This window comes from Cyclopterus lumpus, chromosome 24, assembly GCF_009769545.1.
Source record: "Cyclopterus lumpus isolate fCycLum1 chromosome 24, fCycLum1.pri, whole genome shotgun sequence".
In the NCBI taxonomy this organism is placed as follows: Eukaryota; Metazoa; Chordata; class Actinopteri; order Perciformes; family Cyclopteridae; genus Cyclopterus; species Cyclopterus lumpus.
Genome location: NC_046989.1, coordinates 20,929,345 through 20,943,800, shown reverse-complemented (window position 1 = coordinate 20,943,800; position 14,456 = coordinate 20,929,345). Strand labels below are relative to the sequence as shown.

Here is a 14,456-nt window from a genome sequence, read left to right as displayed (position 1 = left end):
TTGTTATGGGACAATGTTGGACATCACAGCATCACATTTAGCTGACTTACAATAAGTGCATTAAACCAGGAGTACCCATTACATTGGAGAGAATGCAGACGCCGTTATCTCAACGCCTCACACCAAAACCACCTAGACCGAAAAGAAGCATTACAGGTAAGCAGACCAACGTGTTTGATATTGGGAGAAAGTGTCCCTTTTAATGAGTTTTGGACAATGCAGACAGTGAGATGTGAATGTCCATCACGCTCACTAGAAGGTAATGAGGAAATAATAATGATAAATTGAAAAGAAAACATAATTTTCCATATAATGGTGTATTTTCAGTACAAGTTATTTGATCGTGTTCTGTGGGATGGCAGAATGATCAGCCTTTATGATGCAGTGTTTAATAAAAGGCAAGTCACACTAACCAGTGGCAACTGGAGGACAAGGAACATGAAAATGCAATGAAAAATATGGGAATAGGGCTTATATAGGCTTGTAGTCCAGCTTGGACTCGAGCTTCTTTGAATCCGCCACCTTCCGCACGGCTTTCATGAAATCCTCCTGAGTGACGTACTCGCGGTCAGCGCGGATGGCAAACAAACCTGCAACAAACAAACAAACACGTAAATAACATGATTGAGGAAATTAAACTAATGACAACTGAATGACCCACCTGCTTCTGTGCAAACATTTCTCAGATCAGCGCCGTTGAAACCGTCCGACAGCTTCACAATGGCTTCATAATCTGAAACGAACCAAAGACCATCACTGGAAATGTAATTTCTCTCAGTTCAGGAATATTGTTCTCTCTGCTCATAATGTCTTTTTATCAGGAGATTAAAGTGGAAGCCACACTCCTCCCAGACAGGAAAGGTCTCAAAGGTGTACGGGGTCAGCCAGACACGTGTACTGTGAGTGTACATTTGGCCACACTACACATGTAAAGTTCAATAATGAATAAAAAGCACTGATAGATGGTCCCTAAACAGGGAGACAGTGAATCCATCAGGTTGTGAGTCTGTTGTTGGTTTTAGGATTTCTGTGCATTAATTAATATGCTCAAATATGAACAGAACAGAAAACATGTTGTCCTGTTAAATGTTTATGGGGATGTCAAAGACTATCAACCAAAGCAATTTAAAGTGTTAGACTGACCACACTAATATACACAGCAGTAGGTATTTATACCTCAAGTGAGATCCGAAACAACAACCCATGAAACATCACATTTGCATAAGAAGAAGAGCTGAGAGGATGAGACAAATTAAATGAAAGCAATAACGGTATTTTATTCATTTGAGGAAACTGGTTGAAAATAATCAGAATATTAAATCAATATTATATAAACAGCTGTGAGGCGAGAACCTGAAGGAGATCAAATGACAGTGGAGGTGGGAGGTTACTAGAAAGTTCATGTGTTTTTTAGAGTGAAGAGACAACAAAAACTGCACCAATATATGAACATGTTGGACTTGAAGCCCATGAAACCAGTACTACAACAGCATAACTCTGAAACAGATCTAAAAAATGGGACCTAAGTAGGCGAGAACCACTGACAACGGAAGACCGATGTGTACGGGTATGAAGAGGATATCTCCAGGTAGCTGTTGTGCTCACTCACCTATTTCTCCATGCTTGGTGATGGGACTGGAGTGAATTTTGAGGATGTCCAGACGAGCCTGTTCATTGGGCAGTTCGATGTCTGAAGAAGAGAAGAGGACATTAGATCAGCTGCGTGTGCGGTCAGCTGACCCCAATGAGCAACAGGTACAGAGATCTTACGGATTTTACGATCCAGTCTGCCGGGACGCAGCAAGGCCGGGTCAAGAGTGTCAGGTCTGTTGGTGGCCATGATCATCTTGACTCTATGCAGCGTGTCAAAGCCATCCATCTGGTTCAGCAGCTGACAGGATAGATACACAGACCTGCGTGTTATCCTCTATTCACTGTGCTGACATCAATAGTTGCGTCAAAGAAAACCAGTTAATACTTTTGTGAATATGTTGCTAATGTGATGTTCTGGCCACGAAATGCTCTCCTGAAGGTTTCTTCCCTTTTTTCCCTGTGAAAGGGAGTTTTTCTGATCCGATGTGAGGTCAAAGGTCAGGGATGTTGTATGTGTAATTGTTGATAGTAAAGCCCTCTAAAGGGGAGTTTGTAATTTATGATTTGGGGCTATACAAAATAAACAGAATTTGCCTGTTCATTCATTCAGATGACCAAAGCTTTCCCACTGCAGACAGACTATTGCATTTCATCACCTGTGTGACTGTGCTTATTGTTAACTGTGTGTGTGTGTGTGTGTATATATATATATATATATATATATATATATATATATATATATATATATATATATATATATATATATTCAGCATTAGAATCGCAACAAAAGACGTTAAAGTTGTTGACTAGTGCTGCGTTCACACCAAATGCATTGCGAATATTCGCAACCATTCGCGTCTATGCATTGACTTTGCAATGCGTTTGGTGTGAACGCCTCATAAGGCCTTTCTGGACCTTAATTAATAGAGCTGAGAAATCTCTTTAAAAATGCAGTCCTTGATGGAGAACCACAGAAAGATCCCTCTAGAGATAGAGTTACTTCCTAAAGGACGTTCACACTTCAGTGACTCAGTTACCTCCATCAAAGTCCTCTGGATCTCTCGGTCAGCAGAAGTTCCCTCAGAGAAGCGACGGCCGCCTAAAAGGGAACACAAAAAAACATTAATTTATGTTATGATTCTGAACCACTGTACGTATAATCAGTGCAAAAAGGACTGCAATATCCTTTTTGCCTATTCAGTTTATATTTTGTTCTATTGTTATTTGTATTATTATATTAATTATTCTAGTAATGTGGTCAAAGTTGATCAAGGGAATTAAAAGAAAGACACTGAATATGTTCGTATCTTTATATTTCTACTCGGCATTAGAATGAAGTAACATCAGCGACAAAGGCTATGTTTAAGCTTCAGCTTTAGAAAATACATATACCCTAATGAAACAAAGTCCAAACCGAAAATGCGAAAGCCCCAGGAGGGACAAAAACTAAACCAGTTCCTCAGTTTCACTCACCAATGGCATCAATCTCATCCATAAAGATGATGCAGGGCTGGTGGTCTCTGGCATAGTTAAACATCTCTCTGATCAGCCTGGCGCTCTCACCGATGTACTTGTCCACAATAGAGCTGGACACCACCTGTAGCGCACACATACAGAATGAGCTGACGGAGTGCAGTGTGGCAGTCAAACCTGACATAGCACCCTGTAAGCCCCGTCTCACCCACCTTGAGGAAGTTGCAGTCCAGCTGACTGGCCACTGCCCTGGCAAGAAGAGTCTTCCCAGTACCTGTTACAGATAGTTCCAAACACATGATCTAAAACGATTGCCTAACTACACGACACTTCTAAGATATCTGCATCATAAAATTAATATACAAATGAACCATATGCAAATATGTTCACAAATAGCTTAGTGTCTCAGAAACAAATACAGGCTCAAAAATGATTTTGTACTAAAATATGTACGGATGGATGTCACTGTAGCCTTCTGAAATAGTTTAAGGTGCATAGTAAATAATGTAACAGCACCGGATTGGAGCTTTCCTATCATGTGATGGACAAATATTCACCAATAAAATATTTTGCAGCCAAATATAATTATTTAAAGGATTTTCAAACTGCTCGTCTTTAAAATGCATTTAATACTTGGCGTCTTTCTTTAAAGGCCTTGTATAAAGGTGATAAAGTAGTTCATCAATATGAGATACGAGTTCTGCGATAATTACAATCCCTCCTCTATATCATGGAGGTTGGTTGATGGCCTTCTGTCGGTTAAACTCATTGTTTTCTTGCTTCTTCACAGTACATTGTGTTTGTGCATCCTCAGGCGTTAATAGTGAGAATAGCAAGCTTAAAGACGGGTGTTCTTTCACTGGATCACTGACCTGGAGGCCCGTAGAGCAGGCAGCCTTTAGGGGGGATGATGCCCACTCTCAGGAATAGCTCAGGGTTGGTTAGAGGCAGCTCAATCACCTGCCACCAGATAACAGCATTGTTTTGGAATCAATTGACTAAATATATCACTACAACAGAAACCCTTCAATCAAAACCCAACCATACAACGGTAATCTCATAAAACACATATTGGATCCTCTTTTAAACTACAACACATTTACAATGAGAGTAACATAATAAAATAAATGTTGTACCTCTCTCAGCTCACGGATCTGTTCAGACAAGCCTCCAATCTCAGAGTAGGAGACGCTGCCAGGGTCCTCATGGGACATGTTGTAGACCAAAGGGTCCACCTCTCTGGGCAGGTACCTTGGACAGAACAGGAAACACATGCTGAGCACACACGCAGGGCTGTCACAATAAAAGCACTATTGACATTCTTTGTATTGGGAGTGCTGCATAATTCCACAATCGCAGTAGTGTGATGAGGCTCAGCTGAACGTGTGGGATTTTTTCTGGATGCTGAGAATTTAAAATGTGTCAGCCTTTCCTTCAACCAGAGTAAGTACTACCTTGTGCCAATATCTTTTACTTCGGCGGATATTCTGTATCATAGCAACTAGACGCAAACAAAGTGTCTCAGCTAATAAAACCTCTGCACCTTTTTACCCTTCTGTGTTCTGCATTAAAACAATAAAGTTAATGCAAGTTTTTTTAATTTTATTTGTCATTTAAAATTAACGATATAGCTAATAATTGTCTCGAATTGAATCGATAAAATTCGATTATTGAAAGAGTTGGCAACGAATTTCGTTATCGATTCGTTGTGTTGCACGATTATTATGCCACTCAATAAGTCGCATAGCTGTTCGAGTAAAAAAAGAAAAGTTCAGCGCAGAGCGACGCAAAAAAAAGAGCAGAGCGGAGGTAGAGGAAAGACCATCGGAGAGACCCGTAACGTTGTTCTGATACACATGGCGGAGGCAGAGAAATCAGTCCTAATGCGTCCACAACAAAAGCGGTGCGAATCTTTCGCGTGAGTAGATTCCATGCAAAGTCAATGCACAGACAGCGCGAATGACGGGAAGCAAAAAAATGCACCCACTGCTGAGTTGTGAAAGCCAAACAGCGTTGAGATGCTCCGCTCGTCATCACTGACGTCGTGCCCAAATCAAAACTGGCTGCTGCTGCTACTCTAGGAGCGCTGGAAGCGGCAGTTATCCAGACGTAGTCAGTGAAATACGGGTGATGTTATGAACCCAAACACGAGGGCGTTAGATGTTACGACGTTTGTGCGATTTTCAAAACAAGTATAAAGCAGAAATAGTGGTTAATTCTTCCATGGTGGAAATGATAACTGTTTTCACGGAGTAAAGCAACAGAGATAAGCCACGCGCCCTCTCCGACGCAAATGACACAAATAAAGCACAAATAATCGGGCGAGTAAAGCACTGTCAGTTCTGTTTTTGAATAAAGTATTACTTCAAAACCTTCACTTTTCTGTTGTGTGTGGTGAGCCAACTCCACGGTTATAAAATAAAACAGTCCTCTAAGGAAAAGAGCAGTGGAAGTATTTTATATAGCGTATGTGTTGCTTCTTCTCACTGAATGATTAGGAGCCAGGAAGGAGTCAGGATCTGGCTGGCTTAGCACCTTGGCGTAACTATTTCTTGGGAGGAAACTGACTTGCATGAAGGATAATGATGGCAGAACAGTCTGAGCAGATGTTCACTATAAAAGGACTCGCTTATATAACAATATACATTTTACTAAATGTTTTTATTCTAACCAAAATCATACCAGGCAGTATGTTGTTATTGGATATTTTATTAGTTCCAATTGTTGGTATGGGATGAAAGATTCAGTAATGCTTGTTTGCCATGACAGTCACTACACTTTGTGACCTTTTGAGATGTAGTGATATAAACCAATCCTATTTTTCAATACTTTGTGCATCTTTTTCAAAATGTGTTCCAAAATCTGCGCTACACCGATAATGTTACCGTAACCGTTTAAAAGAAGCACCCCGATGATCAGATTAGATTGATCAATTATGTCTTGGTTCCGCTACAAGAAGTTCAGTAACTAAAATTGGTTTGTTGTTGCAGTCACAATTTAAAAAAGGAACAATGTCAACTAGTGGGCTGGCTGGATCTTTCCAGAGCGACCGACTCTCGTTGGGCTCCGAGTGTGAAAGTGTCTCTCGACTTCAGCCGTGTCAGCGCTACAAACCCCTCCCACAGACCTTGCCGCTTCCTGGGGCACTGCACTTTGTGCACGGTGTCTACCAAATATATTACGTTAGGACCATTAATTTGATTTGTGACATTCATGTGTTAATCACTTTAATGCTAGTGAAGGTGGAGCTCACTTTTAATTAATATAACTAATAATTAGGCCATATACACTACTTCATCATATGTCATACTTTACATGAGGATTTAATGTGCATTATAGCACAGAGACACCACTGGTTATAAATTACCTTCTAATTGCAGTAAGCAAAGGACTTGTTAGATCTTAGTAATGCACTTGACATCATTGATGTCAAATTCAAAGTCTAAACAGAAGTCCACTGAGCACCAACCAACATCTTCACATTTCAAACCAGTTTTCCCCACTCAGCGACACACCCGCTGAGAAACCCACTCTGGTTATAGGTAGCTCCATAGTCAGAAACGTGAAGATAGCAAAGCCAGTGCGGGCTTGAATCTTGTTTAAAACTGCTGGCTAAAGATGAGCGTAGTTACAGTAAGATTATAATACACGCCGGCGGTAATGACTCCCGACTGCGGCGGTCGGAGGTCACTAAAATTAATGTGGAACCGGTGTGTACTTATGCCAAGACAATGTCGGACACCGTAGTTTTCTCTGGCCCTCTCCCCAATCTGATCAATGATGACATGTATAGCCGCATGTCGTCATTCAACCGCTGGTTGTCCAGGTGGTGCCCAGCAAACAATGTGGGCTACATAGATAACTGGAGGACTTTCTGGGGAAAGCCTGATCTGATGAGTCGAGACGGCATTCATCCCACTTGGGATGGAGCGCGTCTCATTTCTGCGAACATGGCCAAGTTGATTAGCGGACTTAATCCATGACCCAGAGTTCAGATCAGGAAGCAGGATGATTTAGTTATTATTGTAGGAGATTTTAATATTCATGTGGATATTGATAATGATTGCCTTAGTACTGCATTCATCTCATTATTGGACTCGATTGGCTTCTGTCAGAGAGTACAGAAACCCACTCACTGCTTTGGCCACACCCTCCACCTTGTTCTTGCATATGGCATTGACATTGAGCATTTGGAGGTCTTCCCACAGAACCCTCTTCTGTCAGACCATTACCTCATAACTTTTGAGTTTATACTCCCGGAGTGTACACCGTTAGTCAAAAGTTTCTACACCAGATGTCTAACTGACAGAGCTGTAGCTAAATTTAAAGAAGCGATAGCTTGCTAGCGATGCTATTAGTAGTAGTAGGCGACTGTGGCTCCATGGTGAGCAGGGTCCTCTTATCAAAGGATCGGCGGTTCGACCCCTAGCTACGCTAGCCATGTCGATGTGTCCTTGGGAAAGACACTTGTTCCCATCAGTGTATGGATGGGTGTGAATTATGTAATTTTGTGTTAAATCGCTTTGAATTTTTCCATCATTATATGAATCATTTGTCATATGCATTGAATGGGAAGTGAATGGGTTACAAACTATGTTGTACATTGTGTACACATGACATTGGTTGATTGCATTTCTTTCCATCCTGATAGAGGGATCCTTCTTTCTTGCTCTCCCAAAGGTTTCTTCCTTTTTCCCCTCTGGGGAGTTCTTCCTAAACTGATCTGAGGTCCCCGTGACTGAGGATGCTGTAAAAATTGTAAAGACCTCCGAGACACATTTGTGATTTTGGTCAATACTAAATAAATTTGATTGAATATTAGTTGATTTATATTTTGTGTTAATCTGAATCTGTAAAAGTTCTTAACTAGTAACAAATACTGTCAAATAAAAGTGAAGTTAAAAGAACAACCTTTCCCTCTTGAGATGTAGTGGACTTAGTTACACAAAATGGAAATACTCAATTACGTAGGCTGCACACAGCTCAAAAATGTTACTTCTTCATTTTGCTCTCAAAGTTCACCAGATTGATGCATTTAACTTCAACATGTACACCATAGTCTCACTACATCCTGTGGGAAACACTACACCTACGTCCCTTGACAATAACTGACAAGAGAGATTGAAATGTTACGAACACAACCATAATCTACATGCGTAGTGGTGTAAAAAAATACATTGTGCTGCATATGTGCAATACTGTGGCTCGGTGGTGAGCAGGGTTGTCCTTCAATCAGAGGAACTATATACACCGGTCCATTTACGATTCAACCATATCCACCCCACTAACAGGTTGTATCCATTCCGTCTTCAATGTAGCCTGAACGTTAGATCCTTATTAAACTGTTGTGCTGTTTAACCAACTCTGATGAATAAATCCAGCCTACCTCATTATAGTGAGTGTGGTCATGTCCAAAGCCACTCTGGTGCCTGGCTTCAGCTGGGACTTGTCCAACTAAGATGAAAAACACCATAGATTAGTGTTCACATTAAGGTTGAAAATGAGTGCAATTTTGGTTCTTTTTATCCTATCCCAAAAAATTTATTTTAAATAATTTTTTAATTTGTACAAATAAAAAAATGGAATTCTCTAGAGAACGGATAGGTGGGCAAAACAATATGCATGTAAAATGTATATGCAAATGTGGCAGATATGTAATTTGCTGAATGGACCAAAAACAGACAATAGTACTTGATTTCTCATTTTCAACATTGCCCACAGAGGACTCTAACCAGAGCCATGGAAACAGAGTACGGAGAACATTGTACGGAGAAGGAGTCTTTCTTTCTCTAAATCTGGAATTTAAATAGATTCTTATTGGATTTATGTCATGAACCTTTACTAACGTTCAGTTACATTAGGATGCGTTCAGTGAAATTGTAGATTGGGCAATTGAAAAATAGTGTTTTCAAAAAAAAATAAAATCCCTAAAAAATTACTTTAACAAAGTAAAAGTATAACATACATAAAGTATAACATTTAGAATTGTTGGTGGTTTACACAGACTTTAGAGCAGGTAAAATTATTTTTGTGATGGTGGCAAAAAAAGTAAAGTCTGGAGCATTGTAGACCAGCTGCTATAATGAAACAATAAAGGGATCTGTTTTTGCCAATATGGCTCATCAACAATCGCCACATAGTATACTTTTGATAGACAATTAAAAACAAAGTATCAAATCTATGAAGCATAAACAGAAATATCGTCTACATTTTTTTTCATAAAATCCTCTTCATTGTTAAAACCTGGCACCTACGGCAGGTAAAAAGACGTGGGGACATTTATTAAGACATACATCTTCTCGTGGGACACTAATGGTGTCAAACATTGACTGTATATATGTGCACATATTTGGAGTGTCGTGGAGAAGTGTTTACGACTCTGGACCTGTTAATTACAAAGTAGCCACACCCTTAAGCATACTCAGCTTTATGGTCTATTTTACTCTTAAAGAGAGCATAACTTACTAAATGAACATCATGCTGTACTTTTAACTAGCACCTGAGACCTTAAACTCATGTTTACAATGTTTATTTAGGTAATAAATCAAGTGAGAAGACTTCTATACATTCTGACTTCTTTTTGCAATGAGGAGTCGCTGCCTGGTGGCCAAAAGAGAGAATAAGTTTAAGACACTTCAGCATTGGCTTCTCTTTTCAGAACCTGAGGTTTCCGCCTGCTTTCATATAACTTTTTGCACATATGCAGCATTACTTCCCAACACCTGGTAACAAGACTTTGAATCAATCCATTTGAATGATTTAAAGATGTATGCATTTTTGCAGTGTCTCATGATAATACATTTAAAATCATTCTATTCCATTCATACACATCATCTTTAGAAACAGGTCAAAACAAGTCCTTATTCACCAATCTATTTCAGGTTATCCTACAACGTATGACCTTTGAGTCCGGACACAAATATTTGCAGGTAAGTTTGTATTAATTTTGCTTACATAAATGTCTATCATTCTTCTGAAAATGACACAACTAAATATATAACTATAACATCTGGAAACACACCAACAAGAGAAGCTAATACACACGTGTTCACCACCTACCTGTCTGCGGCATCCAACCACATATCTGGGGCCGTTGGTGGCCTTGACAATGACTGGAATAAAACCAAAAATACATTAGCTTTACAGGTCTGAGCTAATCAGTTTGATTTGGTCAGTTACATTTGACATGTCAGTCATCTTTCATTTAATGCCAAAATTAAAAAAAAAAGGTGGATCTGAAATATGAGAGCGTGTTTGCTAGCAGTGTCACGGACCATTATTGATCCGTAAGGATCCCCCCTCCCAGTTTGGCACACATGTGAATCGTGGATTATTTACACAGTTTAACATTACCTATCACAGTGTGAAATAAACTTTTACTGACTACATTTATCCGCCAATATTCAGTCAACTATGCAATTTTTTATGTTTGTCTAGGCGCTGATCTCTCATAATGTTACATTAAAAACTGACAGGATGGTGGCAGCATTGCTATCGGCTGACTGACAAACATTACGTTCAGTTACATTAGGATGCGTTCAGTGAAATTCTGGATTGGGCGATAGTAAAATATAAAGTATCATGATGTGTTCACATGTAATCTCATAAAATGTATTGTGGGTGAGAAACTTGAATAGTTATTTGAAGATATTTTCTTCAAACATAAATAAATATGAGATGAATTATGCCTTGTTGACACTAGTTTTAAGCAGATTCTAATGCATAATTAAAACTACTAATATGTTTGAATCAATTGAAATAGCCTTTTATTTTCTTATTATTTGAATTGTGTTTTCAAAAAAAAAAAAAAAATCCCTAAAAAATTACTTTAACAAAGTAAAAGTATAACATACATAAAGTATAACATTTAGAATGGTGGTTTACACCGACTTCAGAGCAGGTAAAATTATTTTTGGGATGGTGGCAAAAAAAGTAAAGTCTGGAGCATTGTAGACCAGCTGCTATAATGAAACAATAAAGGGATCTGTTTTTGCCAATATGGCTCATCAACGATCGCCACATAGTATTAGCTGCAAAAAAACATGATCAGGGATCTCAAAATGTTGTGACATTTGAAAATGTGAGATATGAACTTACATTTCTCCTCAGTCAGCTGTTTGAGCACCTCTCCAACAATCTGCAGGAAACGAGGCACAGGTGTAGTTAGTAGAGGCAGATTTTAATCTCTCCTTCCTGTTAATTAGGTCCCTTCAACTCTTAACACACTTGCTTTCTCTTATGAACCCAATGTCACATATCTTCCAGCTTCCTTCACCAGCCCCTTGACATGTGAAGACAGACAACAAATCACTGGACGACCTGCACGGAAAATTCTGTTGTCAGTTCTCTGACTTTGAAAAAAAATTCAAGTCACTTCAGCTGGTGTCATGTCCTCTACCAGGTAGCCAGCGGACTCAGCCATATTGCTGCTGACTCGGCCGGTGCCAGCTGGATGCAGCCAAATGTGAGCCAGCTTGGCCTCATATCTGGACCAGATTTTGCTGTTACAGACACGGTGGGACATGGCAGCCGGGTTTATCGGCAGCCAGCACTAAAGCAGATTCCAGCCCGCTGATGGCTGCCAAATGTGGCCCGAATCTAACATTATGGAAATTATGCATTACTTCCGGAGAGCCGAGCTTAAGTTGGATGTGGGCTAGGTCATTTTGGCTACCTGGGCTGTCACAAGAAACAGCGCCGCAGGATTTGCAATTGGAACTGATTTTCATGGGACTCTATCTTAAAAGGAGAAGTTCAACTCCCTTACATTGGATCAGTTTTATGCTTCACTAAGCAAAGCCAAGTTTCTAAACATCAGGAGAATTGCACATAGGATGCTGGTGTTTAGCTCTAGCTACGTGTGCGAGCAGACTTTCAGCATGATAAACATCAACAAATCACGCCACAGATCCCAGTTAACTTTGAGTACCTCAGAATTGCCACAACCAAACTGACACCAAACTTTGATGCACTGGCAAAAAAGGGGGAACAACAACACTGTTACCACTGAAATTAAATGCAAGTTATTTACTTTTTAGTGAATGGCTTTTACTTGTAATTTATATTAGTTCACAGAAACACTCTCCATCCATCTCATACTGGCCCGGCCATCAAATTTTAAAACTCATTGTGGCTCCTGAGCCAAAAGGTTTGCCCACCCCTGCTCTAACCTCTTGTAGTGTAATTAACGCACAACTCTGTTAGGCTTGATGAAAAATGTGTGATAAACATTCAGATAAAAATATGCATTGCATGCATGTTCAATAATATCATGTTTTAAAAGAAATATGTTCTCACTATGGTCAGACATGTTATAAAGACAATTGTGTCTCCTCTAGACCATGAAGACAAATTAGTTTTAAACAGCTTGGCATCCTTAATGACAGGCCAGATAAAATGTAAGGGTGCTTGGTCAACTCGTTAATAGTGAAGCTGTTTATCTGGCAGCAGAATATAATATTCTTATTTAATATCAATGAAAGCACCAGTAGTGTGTGAGGCACTTCACTAAAACACAGAATAAATCAATTTGAGAGAGTACATTTCTACAATAGTGTTTTATTTTCACTAATGTTGGATTTATCAATTATTTAATGATGATTATTATTATTATTATTATTATTATAAGTGGTCATGTCTCCCTTTTTATTAAAAAAAAAAAAAAACTCAAGTTCAAAAGCTTACGTTATGCCTGCTATGAAAAATACATTATGTCTACCATGATGGTGAAAATCGATTCATCCCCCAACTTGATGAATATCTCAATATACGAAACAGGGGGCTTTAGCTAAAAAAAATGTTTTAAGGACAATAGGAACTCTCTTATTGGGGGCATTCAATGTATGTTTGTAATTGTTTTAGTTTACTGTTGCAACAAGTTGAATTATTCCCTTCATTGAGATCTCAGACGCAATATTCACAATATGATAATATTCTTACCTGACCAACACTTTGCAGAGCCTTCAAGTCATTTTCTGATTTCTCGTACTGTTTAGTTTGTTCTCTCAGTTGTTCTCGCACTAGAAAAAAAGGAAATCACCAAAATATGTTGTTTCTAGTTCTGTGTTATCAAACACAAGAACTCAGTCAATAATTAAACTGTTCGTTACAGGTAACGTTAAGTGTGGAAACGTTGGTCACACTGACAAACAAACAGGCCTCTTAATATAAGTTTACGTTAGCTGGTCAAAGTTAGGTTCTTGTAAATTTCGTTAACAGATAAGACATAAATACAATATCTAAATAATGGCCACAGAAGTAGCCATTACTCTACTTACTACAGTTAGCGTGAACGTTACCTCTAAGCTAAGCTAGCCCTCTTAGCGTTAACCGGTTTAGCATTACTTCCATTCATTTCTATGAAGATGCTAACTGCATGACAAAGCACTTGCTAGCCGGCCAGCTATCTGATGATAACTGCCCTATAATATGTATCTTATCAAAACATACAACATGTATTACTGTCACACAACAAATGTCAAAATTAAATAGCCTCTTACATTCTTTTAACCGCCCGTCAATTTCTTTGTGTTCGAGTAATTTTTTCCTGTAGTCTTGCAGTGCCTTCTCCCTTGTGTCCGCCATGATGCCGAACTGTATTCTGGGTAACTGCAGCGTCACAACTCTGTTGCGTTGGCAGCACCGTCCCTGACGCTTCTTCGATCTGCAGTGTGCAGATCTGTAGCTATAATAAATCCGATGAGCAACATTAAATAATTAACTTACACCCCGAAATGAACGACAGATACACAGCGATAATTTGTTTCCAACCGGGGTTTTGCCTAAAACCATTGTCCTGCCAGTGAATGTCAGGTGCGTTTGTAGCATTTGAGGACAGGGCTGAGCCCCGATATGGGGGAACTTCTTTTCATGAACAAGCGATATTTCTTTGCTTTTACGTTCAAATTGCATGTCTTAATCATTGGAAAAATGAAGTGTGCACCTCAAAAACTGTACTTTCCAGATTAATTATGAATTGTAATGTTCTAAATAGTAGTAGTTTGGTGACTTTAGAATACTATTGAGTAGAGACAGAATACTTCACTTTCAAACTGTCAAATCACATGTATTGACTAGATTTTGAAAAAAAACATGTATTATTAAATGTATTTAGAGCTGCAATGTAACATTAGTTTATTGAAATTTGAGATTGAGATTTTCTTTTACCCACGCGGCCAATAGTTTTCCGATCATAGGTTGCGGTCGAACAGTCAAAAAATTACCTCCTAACCCTTTTTCTTTGACCTCTGTGGAAAACGTGACAGGGTCAAGGAAAGCTGGGAAGGAGAATTAATCTGCCCGATCCCAGGCCTGATCCCAATCGCCAACCTAAAGGACTCACAGACTTTGAGGCGCGCTCCCGCTAAATCACCAGGTCCATATTCAGAATT

At 39.2% G+C, this 14,456-nt stretch overlaps 1 protein-coding gene across 1 annotated transcript; it reads right to left on the bottom strand.

Moving 5' to 3' along the window:
- Nucleotides 1-173: 173 nt before the first annotated feature.
- psmc6 (proteasome 26S subunit, ATPase 6) lies at nt 174-13,744 on the bottom strand. The gene is made up of 14 exons (XM_034527256.1): nt 13,566-13,744; nt 13,006-13,085; nt 11,164-11,203; nt 10,126-10,178; nt 8,453-8,520; nt 4,203-4,317; nt 3,939-4,026; nt 3,279-3,340; nt 3,067-3,190; nt 2,631-2,692; nt 1,771-1,891; nt 1,610-1,690; nt 662-733; nt 174-590 (listed from the first exon to the last, which is right to left on the bottom strand). Exons 1-14 carry the CDS (start codon nt 13,648-13,650, stop codon nt 472-474), a joined length of 1,170 nt encoding a protein of 389 aa, XP_034383147.1. The 5' UTR covers nt 13,651-13,744; the 3' UTR covers nt 174-471.
- Nucleotides 13,745-14,456: the final 712 nt, after the last annotated feature.

Bases quoted from the DNA above. Each gene is read 5' to 3' on its own strand.
- psmc6 (XM_034527256.1), bottom strand. From the start codon at position 13,650: ATGGCGGACACAAGGGAGAAGGCACTGCAAGACTACAGGAAAAAATTA. The intron at 3,191-3,278 runs GTGGGTGAGACG...TGTGCGCTACAG, and splicing joins TGGACTGCAACTTCCTCAAG to GTGGTGTCCAGCTCTATTGT. The intron at 734-1,609 runs GTGAGTGAGCAC...GGTTCGTTTCAG, and splicing joins CACCAAGCATGGAGAAATAG to ATTATGAAGCCATTGTGAAG.